At 41.0% G+C, this 25,037-nt stretch overlaps 1 protein-coding gene and 1 pseudogene across 1 annotated transcript in view; one reads left to right on the top strand and one right to left on the bottom strand.

Moving 5' to 3' along the window:
• UST (uronyl 2-sulfotransferase) overlaps positions 1 to 25,037 on the bottom strand; it is a 267,617-nt gene that overhangs the window by 96,552 nt on the left and 146,028 nt on the right. The window contains exons 3-4 of the mRNA XM_090279955.1: positions 14,635 to 14,790; positions 2,342 to 2,421 (exon numbers count right to left, since the gene is read on the bottom strand). Of these exons, the coding sequence (XP_090136081.1) occupies positions 2,342 to 2,421; positions 14,635 to 14,790 (236 nt within the window). The remainder of the gene's footprint in view (positions 1 to 2,341; positions 2,422 to 14,634; positions 14,791 to 25,037) is intronic.
• On the top strand, positions 17,367 to 17,883 carry LOC150007913 (large ribosomal subunit protein P1 pseudogene; annotated as a pseudogene).

Here is a 25,037-nt window from a genome sequence, read left to right as displayed (position 1 = left end):
CAATGGCTCCTGCTCGCAATGCCTTCCAGATTTTCTCTTCCAGGGAAGGGAGTGTCCTGCCTCACACTTCCCCTCGGAGACACCCTGCGACTCCTTCTCCTCAAGTGCATCACACGTTACTGCCACGTCTTCCTTCACAAAAGAAGAGCCTACTGTTACTTGAAGACAAGGGAAATGTTTCTCATCCCCTGCAGAAGCCCAGCTCTAGGGCGATGTATAGAAGACAGGCGCTTCTCCATAAATATGTGTTTCCTTGAACCAAACCAAATGGAGAAAAGAGATACCAGCAGGCATAGGGCCGTCTTTAAGGGTTACATACAGACACTGGGAGGCAGCCCATAGGAGCCACCCTGTGGGCTCAGACTCCTGCCAAAATGCCCTTTAAAGGCTACTTTGAATACATAGAATATTTTTTCTTTCCAAAGAGCCCGGAAGGCCTTCCTTCATGTGTTCAGGGCATCCCTACAAGGTAGTAGTGGGCAGGAACTGTCCCTACTTCATAGACAGAAAAACAGACCCTCCCCCCAAGAGGTTAAGTTATCGTCCTGAATCACGGACAGGGAGGAGGCCTGACACCTGGGCCAACACTGTTTTTGGCAGATGTGGTGCCTTCTAAAGGTATCTATCAATTTTTTTCTTTCAAAATTAAATTAATCAAGATTAAACTCTTGACCACGTTTTTGACATCGGAGGTGATGATAAAATACAGTTCCCCACATTGGGCCCAACTCTGCTGATCCAATTAAGATATGGCTTTGGCTTGTGGTCAGGGTTTTACACTGTCCGGAGCTCATTATTAAAATTTGCTGCATTGCTATTTGTTTTGGTTGTCGAGACTTGACCCTGAAGCAAGAGTTCAATGAATGAGGTCGTAGGACATCCTGGGCGATGCAGAGGAAGCTCATGAGAAGACTGAGGTCAGAGGGGCCGAGCTCGGTTCTCTACAAACTCATAAACTGCAATGCCTGAAATAGCTAACAAGTCCTTATTATCTAATTATGTTGAATTATATGTTTTGGCCCACTGAAAGGGAGAGGCAGGGCACATACCTCAGACAACCCAGTAGCAAGGAAGTTTATAAATGTGTTTGGAAACATGGGCCAGTTCTCAGCACCACAGCCCCAGGCCACTGAGAATAATTTGCAGGTGTCTTATTCACCTTGTCCCTGTCCAAGGGAACCCTGGTTCCGGGGCAGGCTGGGAGACCAGGGGAAGCTTGCTTTCAAAGATAAGGCGGCAGCTCCTCTTTGCTGCTCGGTAACTTGCTTTGCTGAATCTCATTCTCTTCACACTTAATTTGCACTGTGCAGGCTGCCCAGCACGGAAGTCCTTTGAAGGCTAAAACCTTCTTCCACACCCTTAGGTTGTTAGGCGTCCTGTGGCAGGGGCAGCTGTGCCCACCCAGTGTGAACTCAGGAGCTGCCTGGGTGCCTGACCCTTGGGGACTGCTTGGTCAGCACTAGCCAGCAGGACAATCTCGTGCTCTCCTACAGACCTTTGAGGTCCTGTACCCCCATGGGAATCACTGTGAGGGACGTGCCAGTCAGTTGGCTGATGAGGGAGCCCCAGGGTCCCCGGCTGGTCAGTGGATCTGTCCCTGGATCCAGTGCTCTGCCAGAGATACAACTGTTAGTTCAGACATGGGCCAGCCAGAGAAGAATCTGAGAACTTCCAATTCACAGCAAAGCACAGTGACAAGGGCATGCAAATGAGTCCCTGGGACAGAGAATGCCCAGCAGTTAGCAACTACAAGTTGAGGGTCTACTAAATTTGAAGGATTTGAAAATCCCTGCAGCTGAAGAAAAAACAGATTCCTACAATACCCCATCACCACCAAACATGCAGGGTTTGGAACGATCCAACGGAGCAGGAGAAAGGTAGCCGGAGAGGCCAGTTTCCTAGTGTTTTGGATTCTATAAAACACACATCACTCCAGCATTAGGTCATTCCCAGAGTCCTCTGTGGGTTCAAGTTGTGCAAAAATGTACAATAAAATATTTCGGTTAAAATACCCATGTCTTACCTCCCAAGTTATTTCTTTTAATACAAAATCTGATTTTTTTTTTAAAAAAAGAACTATCAGGTCAAATGTCTTCTCATTAAAAATAATTTCAACTTTTCATAAGATTCGAGATTAGTATTCTAGAAAGAAAGGAAACTTGTGTCCAAATATTTCAAATTTTGACCCTTCCACAGCAAAAATAACAGGATTAAAGCTGTCTTTTCAAGGGCTTTTTACACTACCTTGAAAATGAAGGTAGATTTTAAAGTCATTGTTTATTAGAAGGAGTCGAAGTACTGGAAAGAAATGAAAGAACCATTAAACTGGAAAATATCTTACCTTGAGAAGTTGAGGAAATGAACATGTCGAGTAAATAAATAGGGCTGTTCGGCAGTACTTATATTTTTAATCAGTTCCATCTATTAAAAAAAGTACAAAATTAGCATATATAGGATCTAATTTTCCAAGATATATTAAGCTAAAGGTTACCTCCCCAACTCCTCGCTTCCTCCTGTATTACCTTCTGGACCAGAGCCAAACAGCTGTGTTTTGTGCAACATTTATGAACTTTACTTAAGGCTTCTTACTGAATAAAACAGTGCTACCCAGATTTATAGTCCTGTACTTAATTTAGCTGATTGCTATCATGAAAACAAGGTGACAGATTAATTAATTTTAACTGGTGAAGTCAATGTATTGCTGTTCAAAAATGCAAATGAGAAAATGCCTTTAATCCCCCCTCATTAAAGTCAAATCAAGACAAGAGGTTAATCATTATTTTATATTTCTATAATGATATTACTGAGACATTTGAACTATTTGAAACTAGGTCTGCAGAATTTAAAAGTGGGAGTAAAGTGGGGCAACATATTTTTCTCTCTGAGTATAAACATTTACAGTAAAGCAAATATTTCATAGGAAACACGCAAACCTCCCAGACTTCTTGGTTTTTGCTGGGTGGTCATCTGAATTATTTATTTGCAGTTATCAGCAAGGCAAAAAGTAGTTTATATTAGCATAAACTAACATTTATGGTCTTCTGGAACATGTCATGATACAGAAAACGTTTAGTAAAATCTGTTAGAAATTCCAAGCATTCTTATGACTCCCTGGCTTCCTGAAGTCTACTTTCCTTGGATTTTCTAATTGGCCCCATCAACGCAGACACACTGTGGAATTTTTAAGAGGCATATTGAAAATGGCTACTCTGGAGGCACATCACAAGTACAGCGTTTCATATTTTATGAATTAGTTCAGGTTGAAAACTGGAAACAAAAATGAGCATTCACGTATTAACCACGGCAGCCGCAGCAACAATAAAATGGGAGTCTGGAGCTGCACCTCGTCTCAAGCAGAGCAGAAAACTGGGTCTGCCTTGTGCCCCCCGTGTCTAGCACAAAGTGACACACACACAAATGCTCAGGAAATATTTGTTACATGAATTAACTCTCACTAGATGCTCCTCTCAGGTGTCAAAGCCTAATCCTTCTATTCAATATTCATACTCACAATGATTGTCTGAGGGTATGAAATTCAGTTTTCTTTTAAAAAATATTTTTTAAATTTATTTTTAGAAAGAGGGGAAGGGTGGGAGAAAGAAAAGGAAAGAAACATCAATGTGTGGTTGCCTCTCATGTGCCCCCAACCAGATACCTGGCCCACAACCCAAGCATGTGTCCTGACTGGGAATCGAACCTGCGACCCTTTGGTTCACAAGCCATCACTCAATCCACTGAGCCATACCAGCCAGGGCTGAAGTTGAATTTTCAAAGTAAATGACTTGCAGTTTCAACACCCTGTGCATTTGTTTGTCAGTGGCAGGCACAGGTAAATAATGCTCTGCCTGAGCGTGAGCATAAAAGGAAATCGAATTCTGTCTCTTTATCTACTGTTTATCCTCCACCCCTCCTGCCCCCATGCCCTGGGGCTTGTTTTTGGTAATAAATCTTCCTACTTGGTCACATTGCAAATTTTGATTTTTGATGGCTCTACCAATAGAATTACCTATTTGGAAGCACTCTCAAGGGTCCCTGAGGATGTCCACTTAGAAACATAACTCTTTACTGTGTGTATATTTAATATACCCTGGCTGGTTTAGCTCAGTGGATTGAGCGTCGGCCTGCGAGCTAAGTGTCGCTGGTTCGATCTTCCAGTCAGGGTACATCAGAGAAGGAAAACTCTGACTCCAAAAAACCTCCGCTGCCTTGCGGCATACCTCTTCAGGGGAAAGGCTAAGGGAGTAAACCCCGACAGAAAATCCGGAGCCGGAGTCCCTAAGGCGGTTTGACGTTGTAGTCAACACCGGCAACTCCTGCGGCGCACCTGAAGCCAAGCTGTATCGACTCCGTCTTTCCCTTGGACCCTTCAGCTGCGAAGAGAGGGGGGGTCTGCTGCATGGGCAACAGCAGACCCTCCATATCACCCTGCCCAGGCTCTGTAGCTTCAGCTTCACTGGAGAGGACACTCCAGCGTCATCGCAAGATGTCGATTCAACACGGGAGGAGACAGATACCGTGTCACTCCCGAGTTGGACTGCACAGCCATTCTCGGCGGTGCAGATAGACTCTTAAGAAGCTACACCATCGTCTCTCGAGACGGACGGCTGCCGACTACGACTATATTTAATATAAACACATTTACTGCTTTAATCTCTAGAATATTTTTATTTAGGTATTTCTCTGCACACATAAGAGTAATATGAGAAACCCCCCTAGTATTATACAAGAAGAGTGGAAAAACAGGTCACACAAAAAATCCATTTCTTTCATATATTCAACATTATATTACATGCTCCAAACACATGTCAACGTGTTAACCTTAATGGAAGAACAGTAGTGGTTAGATTCTGAAAACAGTGTCATAATAGTCATAAAGCTGTCTATTTCACCAGGAAAAATTGATTAGCAGTGACAATGCATAACTCTTTCTAGACATATCTTTAAACAGAGCATAACGGTATTAATGTTCGTGTTTATTGCATTAGTACAGTGAACTCAGGGAGCCCGTTTCAGCTCTCATGCTGTTCGTCCCTGCACACCAAATGGTAAAGTCACTTGTAAAGTCCCACAAGCACAGGTTAGGGCATTATACTCCAGGTGTCATTTGATGGTTGTCACCAATGCTTAGACTTTCCCTATTTCTAGTGACAAGCAATGGTCTCCTGAACTCCTGCTGCCCATCACCTAAGTTACCCCTCTGGTCCTCCTACCGTTGCTTTTACCTGAGTCTTATCTGCATGGGTGGCACCATGGGTGGCAATGTGCTACCTAAAATCATCAGAGAAGCTACCTCTCCTCTTCCTTGGCTCATGCAGAACCCCTGCTGGCCTTTATACTGATTCCACTGCTTTCATTCATTCATTCATTCATTCATTCAGTATTTATTGAGCACTTATTAGGCCCTGGAGATCAAAACATGAATAAGGTCATGGGGAAGACACTTAAAAACAAGACAGTGGAATGTGTCCGAATGGTGTCCCCAAACCTACCATGGCTCAAAGCTCACTCTTGGTCCTCTCCTGGCTTGATTCCTTACCTAGCTTTTTTCATCTCTGAAGAGTCTGTTTCTGATCAACCGTACTCTCTACATTCTCTACATTTGATCTGGGTCTTTTCCTGAGTTTCCATCTGACCGCACTCCTGTGGCCAGACTAGATCCCTCCTCGTGTCTTCCTTACACCATGTCCAAGTCTGATTGAAACCTCAACCTTCCTCTGCTGGAATATTCTGCCTCTACCCTTTGCATGTCCAAACCCTAAATGGCTAAAATGACTACCTCCATCAAGAAGCCCTTCTTGATCTGCCCCTTCATTCAACATCCATTGATTTCCAATTCTGTGTCAGGCAATGCACTGCTTGGGGCTGTGGCTATAGTGATAAAATGTTTTGTTCTTGCTCTCAGGAAGCTCAGAAATAGGGATGCAGTGGCCTAGCAGGCAGGTACCATCTTGTGATAACCACCATGGGGTGGAAGGCATGCAGGTGGAGAGGTGATATTTCCCACTGAAGTGTTTCTGAGTGGTTTGCAAGGACCCATAGGAGTTAATAAGTGAGAAAAGGGACCCATGGAATCACAGACAGTGTACAGCAGATGCAACTGACAGAGCACAAAGTGACATGAATATTAAAACTACCAGGAGTTTCATGTGCCAGGTCATGCATGGAATGAGCAAGGCCGTAGATAAGCCTAGAAAGGAAGGTAGGCGCCAGGTAATTGAGGGCCCTACAGGTCACATGAAGGATTTTGACATTTATTCAACAGGGAATCCGCAGTCAGAAGGCTTTTCTTTTTTTCCAGGTCTGAAGTCAAGGTGGAGAACATGAAGAATAAAGGTAAGGCTCAGAGACGAAAGCTGGGCTAGAAAGACAGGGCAACCATCCCAACAGGAAATGATGAGGCCGTGAACTAAGCGCTCGTATGGTGGACACCGAGCAGCAGCATGGGCACCAACCAGAGACTTGTTATAAATGCAAATCCTCAGGCCCTACCCCAGACCTAATGAATTAGAAGAAACTCTGGGGTTTGGGTCCATCAATCTGAGTTTTAACAAGCCCTCCGGAGGATCCTGCGGCATAAAAATGCTAAGAACCACAGAACGAGGTCAGTGAAGTGCAGACAGATGAAGAGGTTTAGGGACTTTAAGGAGGAAGAGTCTGCAGAGCTCTGTGTCCAGCTGGCGGCAGGAGGGAAGGAGAGGCAGTGGCCGAGGAGCTGCCTTCTCAGAGCCCCAGTGTGGATCCGAGCACAGGGTGGTGCCCATTCATGTGGACAGGGGATGCTGCAGGAGAAGCAAACCTGGCTGCACCAGGGAGGGCAAATGGGTTTGCTTTGGGAACACTTTTAGCTGGAAATGACGTTGCCTTCTTTGACTCTTCACAGCCCTGTGAGGATTTTCAGGACACGCACTCTTTCTGCTACATGATAGTTGAGTGTGTGCACTAGCTTCAAACCAGATCCAAAGCTCCTGGAGGACTATGGTCAGGCCTGATTTATCCCCCGAGGAACCCAAGCCCAGGTGCCTGCACAGAATATGCCCCTGTAATTGTTTATGTAATAAAGATGGCCCCATTAAAAAAGTATTTTTAGAGTCAAGAAATGTATAGTTCACTGAAGACAGAATTATCACTCAAGCAAGGAGTTCAGCCTTTCTGGGACAATCCTGTACATCCATTACCCCAGTGGGGCTTTCGGTTTTACTGTCACATCTAGGACATAATATCGAACAAACTACCATTTTCTGCATGGTTCCTGGATCACACGCTGTACCTGGCAGCTACTGTACCTAGAAGCTTGTTATACGTATGCTGCCCTTTTATTGTCAAACAAACCCACAAGTTAAGCATTATTACCCACCTTTACAGGTTAAGAAACTGAGGCACAGAAAGGCTACATAGACAGTGTGAGGCTTCACCGCTATAAAAAGTGGGGCCTGAATTCAAACCCAAGTCTATCTGACACCAAAAATCCTGTTCTTTATCACTGAGCAGCCATCTACTCACCATTCCCACTGTTACTTGATCTATACATGACCTCTTAAAATGGGTGGGAGGGATTGGTTAGCAAAATAAGCCTAGAGAATAAAGAGGGTTTATAGGAATATAAATTTTCTAGCTTTCAGGTAATGTGCTGAAAATTGAAAGGAAGTTAAAACAGGTGGGAAAGCATTAATCATAAAAAAAAAATAAAAACATTAAAATATCAGTGAGAATGTTTTTTAAAAGTTCCTGGTGGGGAAACAGCAGATCTTATAACAAGAGCAGGAATAAATTTAAAATACCTGAAAAAAAAGGAGAGAACTATGTAATGGAATGCATCTGCAGGAAGGGGTTAAATCATAGTGTATCTGCAAATGAGATCGAATTGAGGTTTTTAAAAAAAGGTGAGGATCAAACAGAATTTATAAAGCAGAGGATGTGCCAGGAAGTAGTTTCTCATCTTTTGCTCTCAATCTAACAGGAAAGACAGAACAGAAAACCTTTCCCTGCAGTTCTACAAACACAGCTAGTTAGTACAAAAGACTTTGCTGCTGACTTCTTTGGGACATGCCTGCCAGCACTCACGGTAATGACCCTGCTCTGGTCTGAATTCTTGTGTCGTGCGGGAACAACTAGATGTAGGTGTCCTATAATTTTGTAAAACATCGTAAATGAAAGAAAGGATATGTTTTTTAACACATCAAAGCTCTCTAATGAGTAGCCCAGAGAACTCCTCGGCTCTCTAACCTCAGAGGCCAGGAGGATGGCTGGAGGCTCAGGTTACCTTTCTCTCTACCTCCTGCATGGGGCGGGGGCAGGATGGTCCTCCCAGGGCTGTGCAGTCAGGGCAACAAACAATGCCTGCAATGAAGACGATGCCCACCAGGGGGCGGGATGACACGAACAAAGCAAAGAGGCTGGGTCTGAATAGTAGGGAAAATCAATCACCCAGCTAAGATTGGAAAGAGGGGAGAAAGGATTTACATTTTTCAGGCCTTGTTACTTCTTCCGCTTTCATTCTTTTATTTCCACCGAGTTTCCATTGGCAGACTCAGCTATTGTCTATAGTATTCCTAGATAAGGCCTTGCTGTGCAGAGCCGGGTGAACGCCTCCCTGGGACCTAGATGGACACGCTAATTGCTTTGGTTTGATTCCAAGGTTCAGTGGGAGCAGCTCTCATGCCTGTGGACACTGTCCCTCCTCCTCTAAAGTCAGGAGACTCTGAGGGTCCTTCTAAGGAGATTTTCCCAAAAGGTCTCAAGCAAGGGTAAGGCTCCTGGCTCCGGAGGAGACACCACTCACTAAGGCTTCAGCGAACACGTGACATCTTCGGAGGTTTGAGGGATTCGCGGGTGAAAGGAATTTTTCTTGCTTTGTGGCAGATTCACTTTAACCAAAGGAAAACTTTCTAATAATTAGAACTTTTAATGCTATGAGTCCTCACTAGAATCGTGAGTGTGGATCCCCTCAAGAGTTTTTTCCCCAAAGATACAAGTACCTGGGCTCCGCCAGTAAGAGTCTAACTCAGTATTTTGTAGTCGGACCTAAAAACATGTGTTGTGAAAAGTCTCCCAGGTAGATTTTGATGTCCATCAGGGTTAAGAGCCATTTTTTAAAATGTTTTCCCACTGAATAATTCAAAGCTCTCCAGGATTTGACCCAACTTCACCTTCTAGCCTTACTCTCTCTTACATTCTTCTCGACCAATTGTTGCTTCCTATAAAATGGGGGTGATAATACGTTCCTAGTAACGTTGCTTAAAGGACTGGAAATAAGATGCACATACCTCGTGTGTTGTCTCATGCTCAATATAAGCATTAACGGTAGGTCCCCAGTAAATAGCCATCAAAATGAAGAAACAATAAAGAGACCTGCTTCACAATGAACGAGGGAACCTTTTCCTTTGCATGAAAGCCGGCTGACCCTGCCTTAGGGAAGCATAGGAGGAATCCCTGTTGCCTCTTCCAAATCTACCAGGGTTTCTTTAGGTGGGTTTTCTTTTTGAGAGCTGCATTGCTGTACATATAGCTACAGCCAGAATTAGAACTTGCAGGGAGCAGAGAAATTAGAAAGGAGGTTTAAAACACTGTAAAGAAATTGTTCTCGATGAAATATTTGGTTGTCGTTAAAATATTTCACTGAATTTCAATGACTTAGAAAAATGTTCATGATATGATTTTTATTATAAAAGCAACATACAGTCCAGAAGTATATTGACATTATATGAATTATGAAATATTATTAAATAAGAATTTTAAACTTTGGGAGAATATAGAACAAAATATTTGAAAAAAGAAATCTGATTTTGACCATGAGGCTAAAGCAATCTAGAGCACACGAGCATAGGTTCTCTGTCTCTTTCACCCTTGGAATACTTTTCAAGAGTTTGATCATGTTAATAGCTGGAAGAAGTCGCGGTAGATGCGCTGTCCAGCTGTGGGATGCACAGGAGAGCCACAAACACTTATAAAAAGTTTCCTGGCCAATGAAGACTGGGAAACAGTAGATGAAAGCCAGTTAAACAGACTTATAATTTTTTTTTAATTGAAAGAATTCCCAGTCTTTAAAATATGAAGAGTTGTTGTGACTCTCTGAGAGGGGGTACAAAGAGGCAGCATTTCCCTGATTTCTTTAATCATGGCATTTTCTTTCCTTTTTGCAGTGTCTGAGGGGACTTAGATACTCAGGAACACACTTAGGAAAAGGATGTAATAGTTCTAACAGGGATTCTTAACCTCTTTGTACTATAGAATATCCTGTGATACTTTACTATTATTAAAGAAAAAGTTTTCTGGACTCTACCCTGGAAACTTCAGGAGAAGGGCTATTGCAACTATATGATTCTGCTGTGCAGCCAGAACAGATAACCAGCACTTTAGAAGAATAGCTCTTGGATTCAGAAGAGCCCAAGTTCAAGTCCAGGTGCCACCGGTAGTCACTCTATATTCTATTCTATTCTATTCTATTCTGAAAGTGACAGTCTGGTTGTCTCAGCTGTTTTGTTCATGAAATAGGGACTCATACCCACTTGCTGATATGCTTTTAGGTCCAAAAGAGTTCAACAAAATAACGAAGTAAAACAATTAGTGTGGAGTTGATGCCATTTCCAATTTGTAACCCTAAGTAGCTTCAATGTCAATAAAAATAGTAAAAATATTTACTTTCTCAACCTTTTGGGCTCCTCTGCCAACCATTTCTGCCCTTCTCCAAAAAGAAAGAAACAATTTTGGATCCTTATGTCTGTGATATGCCTGCAACACATTGACCTTTATTGTCCTGAGAGCAATGTTCTGAAAAACAGCATCAGACCATTAACAAAGATGGTTATGAGTCTTTTGGAAATCACACCTCATGCCTTCTGGAAAATAGCTCTGTATCTTTCAAATCGTATGCTGTCTCCATTTTCCAAGAGATTATCTAAACTAGCCCAAGAAATTGAAATCTGGTTTCAGAGCATAAATGAAATGATGTTCCCATGGGTTTGCATTATGTGCCCAAAGGCCCAGCCAGCATTTGGCCTGCGGCAGCTGTTCATGCTTTTCTGTGGGGCGGAGTTTTCTCAAATACGTATTAACTTCTAAGGTATTTCTATTTCTATTTCTATAAGGGCAGATTGTAATGGGGTTTTTATAGGCATTCTGACATTTGGTGTCTTCATGCTCCCTTGCCTTTTTAATAATTCCTTCAGTGTCTTATTCCATTAATTTTTTTTTTTTAATTTAGTACGGACAGAGAGAGAGAGAGAGTGTGTGTGAGACAACAGCTACCTTCTAGTGAGAAATGCATGCATGTGTATGAATAAAATGGCATAGATAATTCAAGTCTTATAAGTGAACACCAGTCTAAAGTTCATTTATAAGTCAGTAGTTTGGAACTTGGAACACATTTTCTCATAAAATAAATGTTCTACATGGTGGACAGAGTCCTGGGCCAGCCCGCAGGAGCCAGTCTAGCTCACTCTGCACCTGAAGTAAAACTGTTATTAATGCCATAGAACAATGTTTCCATGGGAACACATTTTTAGAGTTCTACTGTTTAATGTGGAGAACCACCGACTTGAAATTTTTAACTCATCTCCTAAGCCACACCCCCCTTTCCTTTAATAAATTACCAAGAAGAGGAGCTATTCATACCACAAATTATTTCTTGAATATATTAGGTTAAAATAATATTTTTTCTCCGCTTGTTTTATACACCTTGAAACTCTAGTAGAAGGATACATATAATAAGGAAAAGAGTGTTTTAAACATCCTTGAGCTACTTCAAACTTGGTTCCTTGTCATGATGTTTCCTGGCTCTCTCTGCAAGTCATAGCCCGGTCAGCGAGCTGCAGCAGCAACTGTCACTGTTGTTTGGTTTTACATCGAAATTGCTGATTTGTTTTTCCTACTGTATCTTTCCCTTTCCCTTTCCCTTGAGTTTCAAAAACCTGCCTTATAATTTAATAGGAATCCGGAGTAACTGAGTAATGAAATATATTCTAGGTTACACTGACCACAGGAATCAGAAATGTTTCAACTTACACTATACACAGATTATGCTAGAAGTTGGATAAATATATCACAGAATCCCAGGGCTGGAAAGAACCTTACAAGATTGTCTAGTCTCTTCCCTGGCTTCCAGACAAGCCAATCATTCCAAACTGATGAGAGCTGACTTCTACTGTAGGACAAAGATGACTTTGTCTTTAACCCTTTTCTAGATGTAGCAATTTATACACCTTTCATAAATTACTGTTAATTTTTTAACCTAAGTCCTTCCCTTGGCAGTTGCAACCACAATTTTACATTCTCAAGATGGCTCCCCATAGGAAACAAAGTAGGTTTATTTGTGTAAAAACATGCCTTATATTTAAATGTTTTGTGCTCTCTCTTCTGGGGCATTCCTAAATATCATGGTGTCTAATACTTGAGTCACCTTGCTGTGTTGTTTGTACCTGATCAGCGGTGGGAACTAAAATTGAGCTGCTGTATTTTACAAGGCTTCTGAGAACTGGGCATGATTTCCACACATTAGCAATATTTAAGTATAGTGTGATAAGCAGGCCAAAGATGCAAAGGAAAATCAAATTTAATCATTATAATAAAATTACAGCCCTAGCCGGGTAGCTCAGTTGGTTAGAGCGTCATCCTGATATGACAAGGTTTCGGGGTTGATTCCGGATCAGGGCACATACAACAATCAACCAGTGAGTGTATAAATAAGTGGAACAACAAACCCACCCCCCTCTCTCTCTCTCTCCCCACTCCTCTCTATCTCTGTAAAATCAATTTAAAAAATTACAATTACATGGGCTATTAATGCATAGTCACTTTTTTTTCCAAGTACAGTAGTCAAAAGGCCATGACCAGTCTAATATGTTAGCTTGTCAATCAGGTAAGCAAATCTGAGAACCTACTTCTATTAAAGTTATTCATAAAATATGATGTCCTTAAATATCACCAAGTATAATTTTTCTATATAATGCCTACTACAGAATCCACAAGGGATAATCTCAAAATATTTATTGTTGATTGCTAATGACTCAGAGACTCTTTAGTGGAAGTTTTCAAAGGAAAGGGCATATTGATCTCTATATTGAGGATGACACTAAATGTATTGGCTTACAGCAAGTACTGTTGGCCATGTTTTTGTCTTAAAAAGAGCCCTGCTGCCCTCCATGCTAAAAGAGAAACAAAGGCCATTGTAAATTCTCTTTGTGTGTGAGGTTTTGAATGTCTCAAAAGTGAGGATTATGTCAGAAAGATGTGGACATGGGTGGAAATTTCCATAATTGTGGTCTCAACATGATAGCGAACCATGTGCCTTATTTATTTTCCAAACTCTTGTTCTCACTGGATGGTGTGATGGTTAGTGTTATGTGTCACCTTGACTGGCCAAGGGGCTCCTGGATTAAACAATATTTCTGGGTGTGTCTGTGAGGATGTTTCTGGATGAAATTAGCATTTGAGTCCATGGACCCAGCAACATAGATTATTCGCCCAGTGTGGGTAGGCATCAACCAATCTCTTGAAGGCCTGAATAGAACTAAATGTAGAGAAAGAAGGAATTTGTTCCTTTTTCTCTTGTTTCACTGTTTCAGCTGAGATACCTCATCTTATATTATAAATACTTCAACTGGGATTGACCGCATTGATTCCGCTGCTTCTCAGGCCTTCAAACTCAAGAACACCACTGGCTTTCCTGGGTCTCCAGCTGGCAGATGGCAGGTCATGGGATTTCTCAGTCTCTGTTATTGCATGAACCAAGTCCTCATAATTAAACCTCCTTTTATATCTATCAAGTGATTGATCGATTGAGAGATATCTCCATCTTACTGGTTCTGTTCTCTGGAGAACCCTGACTTATGCTGGTGGCTACTCATCCATCCTAAGTATCTAAAGGCATGGAAGCAGCTTTGTGAGACAGGTTAACAAACTTGACCTTGAAAAATGACCTTGAGAACACAGGCCTAACTTTTCTACATCAGCAAAGCACCCCAACGGAAATTGTTGAGCCTGCTTTTGTATAAGCTTACAAAGTAGAGTCTATATGCATAGTTTCCAGGCAGAGTATAGACCCCCTAACTCTACCACCAGTATATCCACTTGTATGGCGTGGCTACATTGTGGCAGGATTGTTCCTGGGAAATGGGATAATTCTTTTGCTACTGCTGAATATGCCAAGTGCCGCTTTGGAAGTTCAAGATTCCCTGAGCTGGTCATAACAGGAAGCTTGTGCCCCCATTAACCAGTCAGATTCCTGGTCCAAAGAAGGTTTGTCTCTATTATAACCATAAAGACCTAGAATACTTGTGAGTAAACACAAAAGAAGAAATACTAAAATAAAGTTTTCTTATTTTTGCTGTCAGGATGTCAGCATTATTTATATAGCTCAGAGGTGTAACTATTTGAGATTGAGCATTGCCGTTTTTAGCTAAATAGACAATGATGAGTGAGTATACACTGTCCTTCAGTTCTAACAGAAGTATCCCTTCACGGAAACTTTCTGGCTTAACGACTTCCACCAGGACACTTAAACTTCTTTCCACACTCTGGTGAAAATACAGTATGAAATTGCAACTCTGGTATTCATTTGTCAGGGGTTGGAAAAAAGTCTTTTAAGGCACCTACTAATTACACAAATGAATTGAAGCAAAGTAGTCAAAGACCACTTACTTGTTCGTTTTTAGTAAGCCTGGTTTTGTTGTGAATGTCTGACGTGACCAAATTAAATCCGTGCTTCTCCGACAAGATTCTCAGAAGCAAGACCACAGTACGGCTCCCACACTTGCCCACTCTGTTGTATACCACCTGGCTCGGGAAAGGCAGCACCTGTGCAAGAAGGAGAAAGCAAACGTGAAACTTTGCGGTGAAAATTCTCAGGATTCTTCCCTCCATTTCGGAATAGATGTCTGATCACTCTAAATGAGACGGAGCATATGAACCTGATGCGAGAACAGAAGCGATGAACTCTTCTTTACCTTCACGGCGCCACTCAAGAGAAAAGCTGGCCTCGTCATCTCACTCTCTGCACTGACACTTATAACTGGTCAGATCTCATGCCACCTCTAAGGTTGATCATGGAACTTATTTTTTTCCTTAGGAATATATAAATATGTGCTTTAATAATAACATTCTTTTGCAAGTTATAATCATGCTTTAGTAGAACTTGTATAGAGTGCTCAAGGAAAAACATAGTCATTTAAAAAATTGAGACACAATTTACATACAATAAAATTCTCCCGTTTAAAGCGTACCATTTAGTATAGTATACTCACAAAGTTGTGAACCAGCACTGTTATCTAATTACAAAACACTTCATCACCCTGAAAGAAACTCTGTATGCATAAGCAGTCACTTTTCATTTCCTTCACTACTTGGGTCCCTTGAAACTATTTATCTACTTTCTGTCTCTATGTCTTCTGCATGGAATTGTACAATATGTGGTCTTTGTGTCTGGCTTCTTTAACTTAGTAAAGTGCTTTCAAGGTTTATGCATGTTGGAGTATGAATCTGTAAGTCCTTCATTGCTTTATATGGCTGACTAATATTACATTGTATGGATATACCATATTTTCTTTATATATTCATCAGTCAATGGACATTTGAATTGTTCTCACTTTTTGGCTGCTAGGAATAATGATGCTACAAACACTTATGTATAAGTTTTTATGTGGACATGTTTTCGATTCACCTTGAGTATACCCTAGGAGTGAAATTGCTGGGTCATATGGTAACTCTATGTTTAATTTTTTGAAGGACTGCCAAACTCTTTTTATATTTCTACTAGCAACATGTGAGACTTCTCATTTCTCCACATCCTGCCTCTACTTGTTATTACCTGGTTTGTTTGGTTTTTTAATGATGGGCATCCTAATGGGAGTGAGGTGGTATCTCATCATGGTTCTGATGTGCCTTTCCCTGATGGATAACGATGTTGCTCATATTTCATGTGCGTATTGGCCCATTTTGAGTTAATTTTGTGTATGGTATGAGTTAGTGTTCTAACTTCATTCTTTTGCATGTGAATATTCATTTGACCCAGCATCATTTATTGAAAAGACAATTCTTTCTCCATTTAACTATGAAATGAAAATCCACTATCATAAATGTATGGGTTTATTTCTGGACTCTCAATTCTATTCCATTGATGTATATGTTCATCCTTATGCCAGTACCACAGTCTTGGTTACTATTGCTTTGTTACAAGTTTTGACATCGGGAAGAATGAGTCCCTCCAACTTTGTTCTTTCTCAAGATCGTTTTGACTATTCTGGATTCCATGCATTTCTATATGAATTTTAGGATCAGCTTGCCAATTTCTGCACACACAAAAAAGGCAGTTGAGACTTTGAGGGACAGTGTTGAATCTTCCAATCCATGACACAGGATGTCTTTCCATTTACTTGGTTGCCTTTCATTTGTTTCATTGATGTTTTGCAGTTTCCAGAATACACACTTTACATGCCTTTTATTATTTTTGATGCTATTATATGTGGAATTGTCTTCTTAATTTCATTTGGAATCGATTGGTCATTAATAGAAGTACAATTGATTTTTCTATATTGATCTGGTATCCTGCAATCTTGCTGAACTCATTTATTAGCTCTAATAGATTTTTTTGTGGGAGTGTAGACTTTTTATGATTTTCTATATCCATGATCATGTCATCCACAAACAGAGATAGTTTTACTTCTTCCTTTCCAATATGGATGCCGTTTACTTCTCTTTTTTTCTAATTGCTCAGTTATAATGACCTTTATAGACTAAGAAGCCAGTATGAAGTGCGTCTGACTGAATATTTACATCCCCAATGAAGATGTTATTTCCATTTTGAATGCTAGCCTCAAGCAACAATAAATGATAATCCAAAGTTTCCTTCATTAACCACATATTAATATCAGAAGGCCATAAAAAGGCTCAAAGCTAAAGAATATAGTGCTATACAAACATAAATATACCTCAAACTTGCCTATGGTATATAATTTGAAATTTTGTCCATAATTATAGGTTTATTTATCTTCCTGAAATATTTCATATGCAGAGTACCATTTCATAAATTTTGAGCTTAAAGACTGTCATTGAAGTAAAACATAAATAATATCTATATCACTCATTCAGCAACCAGTCATATACCATTTTGATATAATTCTTCCAGTATGTTTCTTTCTTTAATGAGTAAAACCTTATTTCTTTAGGGCCAATCAGTACCTTCTATTAGGTGTCCTCATGGTGCCTAGAACCCACCTTGTATATTTAAAGCCTCAAGAGACATTGGTTCTTGGCAGCTTCTGGGATTTAATGAACTGTTTAACGCTAGTTAACACAATGATTCTGCTAAAATGTGAGACAAGGAGAATCTTCAAATACAGCTGATCTTTCTGATCAAATGCTAAAAAAAGCTTTTCCCCAGCTGCCGTTAAGGTGCTCGGTTCTTCCGAGGAAGCTAAGGCCGCGTTGGGGTGAGGCCCTCACTTCATCCGGCGACTAGCACCACGCCCGGCAGCGCTTGCCGAGCACTCGCCTATACCATGGCCTCCGTCTCGGAGCTCGCCTGCATCTACTCGGCCCTTATCCTGCACGACGATGAGGTAACAGTGACGGAGGATAAGATCAATGCCCTCATTAAAGCAGCTGGTGTAAATGTTGAACCTTTCTGGCCAGGCTTGTTTGCAAAGGCTTTGGCCAATGTCAGCACTGGGAGTCTCATCTGCAATGTAGGGGCTGGTGGACCTGCCCCAGCAGCTAGTGCTGCACCAGCAGGAGGTCCTGCCCACTCCACTGCTGCTGCCCCAGCTGAGGAAAAGAAAGTCGAAGCAAAGAAAGAAGAGTCGGAGGAATCTGATGATGACATGGGCTTTGGTCTTTTTGACTAAACCTCTTGTAACACATTCAATAAAACTGAACTCTACTGCTAAAAAAAAAAAAAAAAATGCTAAAAAAAGTCATCAGGGTAAAAAGGTAGTTACTGTAATAGGTCATTTTAATTACAGTTCTATCAGTGAGTATTCAGAAAGTCTGTTCTCTGTCAATGACTGGAGAACTTCAGATATTCAGATAAATCATTTCACTCTTAATTACGAGCTGGTGACCTAGGAAAACAAAACTGGACTTTCCATAATAACCAGGTTGGGGTATGGACTATGGTTGTGACATAAACACAAATGTTAATGTCGGAGGAGAAATAAACTGCTCAAGAATTGGGATGAATGCATTTTTCCATGGCTTCTAGCACAGCACAGAACTTCAAGGAAGAATTCATTACGAATGAATAGATGACCTAGACATGTGAGTTACAGCACACTAACTACTTTGTTGTAAGGCCTCAGGCATGTCTTACCAGATTGAAATGGAGAACTGAGGCACTTACTTAGAAACCATAGGGGCAAACACTTATCCTGAATTTCTTGGGTAATCAATATAGCACCAGGCTTAGTGTCTATCTATTCCCTTTAGCTCATAGATAAAGATGCTATTTAACTTTAGGTTATTGGTTAGATTTTTAAAATATGTTCATTTCAATTCTTTCATTAATTTCATGGGAGGCTCCCAAATAATGGTTATAAATATTTGTTACTTAAAAGAACACATAGAAGAACAAAAATCATTCTTACAGCTCCATTTACAATAACATGTAAAAAGAAGGGAGAGCTTCACATTCCCAATGTGGCTCCATTTTTATCATTTCTTTAAACACTAACACACAGCCACAGACTATGAACCAGAGCTTCTGGAATCAGTCTTGTGACGTTTGAAGACACAGTGTGCACCATCACAAAATGATCCTCTCTCCAATTTAAGGTGAGGCTTTTAAGTCATTTTTGAAAAGAAGCCTATAGAATGCCCTGGAAACTGGCACATTTAGGCAGGCCAAATCAATGTGTTGATGTTGGATAAGGTACTCAAATGAACAACAGCAACAAGTTGATTCATCCCTGCTTTTGGTGAATCAATAGATTTGCTGCTGAAGGTCTGCTTTACACATCTGGAATGATGGTGGAAAAAGGGACTGATTTTTGGGGGGAGGGGTGATCCTGATTCTATCCTAGGTGCCGTGTAAACATTTTTAATCCTTGTTGATGATACTTAGTCAAATAGCACAATTGCCTTCACTCTAGCTGCACATTTCTCTGGGAGTTTGCTACCAAATAATCAGTAACAGCACCTAACTGGCTCCCTTGTGGGTCCCACTATTCCCATAGATCGTAGATTCACAAAACAATGTTTGAGGTCTAGATGCAATTTAGAATAATCTGCCCATTCCAATCCCCTCATGACCCCCACACGACCACCCTGTACCACCCGCTCCCAAGCCCAGTCAGGGTATGACTTGGCTAGTGTTCTCCTTTATATTATCTTCTCATCCTCTTAAGGACTCTGCAAGGTATATGTTAGGACTATGAGTAAACTGAGGCCCAGAGATATCCTTTAGCAATGTCAAGGTCACAAAGCTAAAAGGTGTAACAACTAAAAGCCAGTCCCCAGTTCTGCTGAGGACTCTATATTATATACTATAACATCAAAGGGTGAAAAAGATATTTAGTTTGATTTCTGTGGCAGAGATACTTTTATTTTTTATTTTTTTGGTTATATCTTAAACGTAGCCAATCTCATGAAGTGTTATTTTTTGACAGGCAGCTATCACAACCAGTATCACTGGCCATTTCTCATGCATTCCTCAGGGCCCCGGAATGCTCAGGCAGAACCGACAGGAGCTGATTAGCCTCCCTTTCTCCTTTCTGAGGATGTACTTGAGAAGCTAATGTAAGCCCAGCGTGTCAAAGCGGCTAATAGGAGAAAAAGAACAGAAGGTGTAGCTTCCCTTCACTCCCTCCCCGAATCTATCACAGGAGGTCACAGCTGCCCCAGATCCCATGAACCACTTACACTAGGAAAGGGGAAAATGGAAAGCAGAAGTAAAATGTTTATGAAATCCCAAATGCTTTTGAAATGTCTATAAAGATAAGACAATACCCTCCAATGATAAACTTAGTGACTGTAAAAGGACTTTTAAAGACCTCAACAGATACTTGCCAATCGTCAGGCAGAAAACGGCACCCCACCTAAAACGTTCCTATTATCATCTGTGCACAAATTTCGGATATTTACTCTTTTTGCGAGTGCCTGTGAAGAAGTACACACCAAAAGCCCTCATCCTCACCCCGTGCCCCAAATGAATCTTCATTCTTGACAACCATGGTTATAGGAATGTTATGTCTGTGGTTTCTATTTTATGGCCGATTTGTAGAAGTAAAGGGAGCTCCAAAATATTTTACTCTATGAATTTCATATTTTTATGTCAACTGCCTTATACGTTCTGCACATGCCACAGATCCCCGGGGCCTGACAGGCTGGTGGGGAGCATGCCAAATGAACAGAAGTCTTTCCAAAATCCTGAGCACAACAGTAACTACCACCAGATGATGTCCACAATTTCAATAGCTTATCCTAGCTTTCAACTGGGAAGGGGAAAAAAGTAGAATGTCTAGGTAAAAAGCAAAGTTTGCCTGGATTAAAACTTTTATAGTCTATGATTATAGAACTCTCTGGGGGACTGGTCTTTTTAGAAGAATTAACATCAATCCTGCTTTAAATCTTTGCAAAATGATATTTAAGATAGTATGTTACCACTGTGGTTCCCAAATGGCTATAGAGTTGAATTAAAAACTCAAGACTTCTAGGCCCCACTCTAAGACCAACTGGAACACAGTCTAGGATGTGGGTCAGGAGTCTAGCTCTAAAGAGTTCCCTGGGGGACCACTCAGTCTGTGTCAAGAATCCGCTATTGTGGAGCACTCCTGGCCTTCCCTTGAAGCCACTGAGTAGCTCATGCAGCCTTTCAGGATAGTAGGGGCAGGGAGAGGGCTGCCTGCACGATACCGCAGGGGACTTTGGGGAAAAGGGACTGTCAAGTCTTCCTTGGGTCCCCTTGGAGTGCTGGCGGCCTCTGCCCACAGTGATAAGCCATGATTAACGTGACAAATATGCTCACACCACAGCCAAGACCAACCCTCGTAGACTCAGGAGGGAACAGGTGTGCTAGTTAGCTGATTAGATTAGCCGAAAAGTAGATGCAACACTGTCCGAGCATTAGCCCCTTAGTCCTAACAACATGCTAAAGATGAAATGAGTTTCTGAGATAAATACGATAGCACGTCATGAATTTACAGCACCTGTAAATTCAAGGGTGTGGGGTGGAGGAAGAATCACTACCAGGGCTTTCTGAGGCGCGAACTTGAAGATTTCTGCTACTCGATGTCCATACGACTCTGAGCAGTTAAATTCATTCAGTGAGCCCTTCTGTTCAAGTTCCCTAGGACTCTGGTGCATCACACCTTTGAGCCTCAGCTTCCTCATCAGTAAAAGGAGAGGGCCGGTTGGTAGCCCTCTTCTGAGGCTTTTAAATGATTGGTTTTAATCTATATTGTTACTAAGACACAACCTGGGAACACCTTAAAAATTAAAACTCGATTTTAACATTTTCCTTGTCAAATACATTTGTAAGAAGAGGACAAAAACAAGAAGTTCCAGTCTTTTGTGCCAATGACACGGATCCCAGCTCCAAGGGCGTTTGCAGCTCTGTTTTGGAACTGGGTGCGTTTCTGTTCACGTCCCACTCCTGTTTGAGCTTGTTGTGTAATAAATCTACCTTTCTGATCATCTTATGCTTCTCCTCTCTTCCACAGTTTCAATCGCTTTGAACTCTGTTTTTGTTTTTTAAGACCATCACCAAATGCCAGAGGCTGCACAGGCTCAGCCTTCCAGCCGTACCTTCCAGAACTTGGCAGTGATTCTCACTGGCTTTGCCAAGCAGGCCGTTCTAGGTTTCCTGACAGAGTCATCTCTGTTTTCTAATCGCCATCAACTCTCCAGACCTCTGGGTTCATTTCCTCCACTCTAGAAGGGGAAATATATAGGACCCACTAAAGAACTATTATTTTTTCTCATTGTCATTCCTCAAATGATGACCCTGATTATTCATAACCCATTTTTCCCAGAAGTCTTGCCAACTCTGAGCCGTCTGCTTCCTCCTTTTCTCCTCTTCCTACTGGAAACAGGTGCATGTCTGAGGCTATCTACTGAAACACAAATAGAGCTATAAATCCTTTACCAATCTATCTGTTCTATTTCTATAATAGACTGGGTCTATCTGGCAGGTGCATAGTGGATAATTAATAAATATCTATCTGCCTATTAAATAGATAAGACCGTTGGGATAACAAAATACTGTTATATGCTGTTTTAGAATCAATGCTGTCATATTTATCATTTGATTTTGCTGTTGTATTTATCACTTATTTTTCGGTCGACTCCTAAACTTAAAAAGGAAGTCCACCAATTTGTTTGTACGCACATATTTTGAAACATTCTTATTTGTTGTATCACATAAGAAAAAGTATGGGGAAGTGGAGAAAGTTCCCTGGACTGAAAATCATAAAATTCTAAGCTTTCCCCCTTGGCCAAGCTAGTTGAGTGACATTGAATAAGTAAACCTGACCAACTTCTCTGGGGTAAAGTTTCAAGTGTAAATTGGGGCTCCTGAATCCATTGATTTCAAGGCTCCTTCCTGTCCACATTGCATGATGTTAGGACAGGGTTACACAACACTTACCAGTGTTCAGGGAGTTATCGGAATGGCATTCTGCACTTCTAAATATTCATTCCATTCCCGTCTATCTACTGTCCTTATCTCCAGCATGCACAGCATCACCAAACCGTTCCCAGGAATGTACTACCTTGCATGCTGAAACAGATCCTCACACAGAAAAGCAATTTTCACAAGGAGCCAGAAATAATTTTTGGATGTGATGATGAAACTATCATAGTTGAACTTTAAAGTAATCTTCAGAGAAACGTGACTTCCAGTTTGATTAAAAACTCAAATTTCTGGTGACCTTGGTAGTATGCTATCCACTCCAAGAACAGGAAGATGAATACTTTCAAACTTCAAGTTGACAAATGCGAAGAAAATATACATATCAAGAAAAGACAGGTTCGCTTTTAATTCTACAACCTTACCTTTAGGCTTCTTTCTCTGGTAAGTATACAAATCACAGATAAGAAGTCCGTAACCTGGGTATCTTATTTCTCCAGTACAATACAGTTTTCTAAAATTCAAACTTAGGGTTAGTCCATAGGAAACTGAGTCCATGGAATACTCAGATGTTTGACAGAAAAGAGAAGTAACGTCCACAGGCCACATACATGAAGCAAGAGCAGAATGGGGAAGACACAAAAGTTTCAGAGGCTAAAGCATACTGAAGGAGTATTTCAAAATGTTTACACAGGACTTGGTCTTGTTTCTACACATATATGATAGCCCTACTGCATTATGCATGGAGCGTCTATCTACTCTTCTAGGGGCCCTTTGAGGCTTCTCTATGGGTTTTGTAATTTACACAAAATGGGAAAACCCAATATGAGTTTGGCACTCCTATTTAATGCTCATCTTCATGCGTATATGCCTTGTATGTTTTGTTGAGCTCCAAGGCACTATAAATAACATTGTTATAGTCATCTGCACCAATAACAGTCATTTCTGAGACTTTATGTATATTATGTATTCAGTGATCCAAAAGTCCTTGTTAAACAAAACTGAAAATTAGAGTCGCAGATTTCCCAGTTAAAACAGAGAACTCAGGATCTCATAATTAGTTCTAGAACTGGAGTTGTTCCATTTTGGTGTTAATCAATTCAACTGACTTTTTACATTAAGTTTTGGACCAGAGTATGGAATTATACAGATAACTCTGGGTAGATAATTTTTCCACCAGACCCACATACTTAGTTTAACTTTTTATTCAGACCTATAACATATTTTCTCTTAATCACACACATCTCCGAATAAAACAAGCAGAGGCACTTTATATAGACTTTCAAGATTTAAGAGTCTGCTTAAAGTTAAGCTCTATTTCTTCATATTTGTTCTATTTCTTCTTTTAGCTAGGAATTTATACTCTTAGCCCATTCTATTCACTTTTTATAATGCAATAAAGGAGAGTGTTGATTATTGATTGTAAGTTTCATCATTTATAGCAGGTATTGTGGGCATAGGCCAACCATTCGATTCAGAATGAGCTCCTCTGGATGTTGGGGGAAAGGGGAAGACTCAGTTATTCTCATGAGAAACTTCACAAGGGAAGACTGTCCCCCTTGAAAACAGCACAAAGGCTAGGGGGACAGACTCCCTTGGTTGTCTAGCCTTCTCTCTCTCATCAAAGCACTGTGTAAAGATTTGAAGACCAAAGGCTGAGATCCACTGTTGACTGTGAACCACGCAATCATTTTCCATTTAAAATGTCTGAATACAGTTTTAGTTTAAGTGTGAATCTGTAGAATCTGTAGCAAGGAACTTATTCTTGGATTCAGATGACCACTGTTTAGATTCCTCGGCTGATTTTAAGGTTTTTATAACATAACCTACACTTTAAAATAGTGTAGCAGATCAGTACAGTGAAGAGCCCCAACTGATCCCACCGCCCATATCCACGCAGAGTGCATCCTCTTCCCACACTGGCCAGTGAGACATCAGTAAGCACCCTGCAAGCGGGGGCTGGAAAAGAGCTTGCGCTTTGGTCTAGACCTTGCTTGTTTCTGGAAGCCTTTCCCCCACAATAGGGACCTAAGTGAACAACTGGAAGGGTAGGAGGCTATGTGCAATACAGAAAATTCTGTGACTGAATTCAACAGATAATTACTGAGCTCTTCCTGGGTGCCAGTCATTTGGTAATCAGCAACAAATTAATTGAGTATTGTAGTAATATGATTATCTCTGACTAGACTGTAAATTTCATGATTACAGGAGCACATTTGCTGCTCCTTACTATTGTATCTTCAGTACCCAGCTCACAGTAGGTACTGGCACATAGTAGAGACTCAATAAATAGTTGTCAGGTGAATGAACATGACAAAGGATATGGCATGCCCACTGTATAAACTCACAAGGTCACCAGGGACCCATACACTGGCACTGTATATGCTGATTCTCTGTGGCCAGTGCCCCAGTAAAGATATGAACACAGTGGTAGGAGAACAGGAAGAAGGGGTAATGTTCTGGGGGACTGGGGGCAGTTTCACAG

This window comes from Furipterus horrens, unplaced genomic scaffold (assembly GCF_987537825.1).
Source record: "Furipterus horrens unplaced genomic scaffold, mFurHor1.1.pri manual_scaffold_6, whole genome shotgun sequence".
In the NCBI taxonomy this organism is placed as follows: domain Eukaryota; kingdom Metazoa; phylum Chordata; class Mammalia; order Chiroptera; family Furipteridae; genus Furipterus; species Furipterus horrens.
Note: the sequence above shows the minus strand (reverse complement) of the source record. Positions and strands in the feature narration are given on the sequence as shown.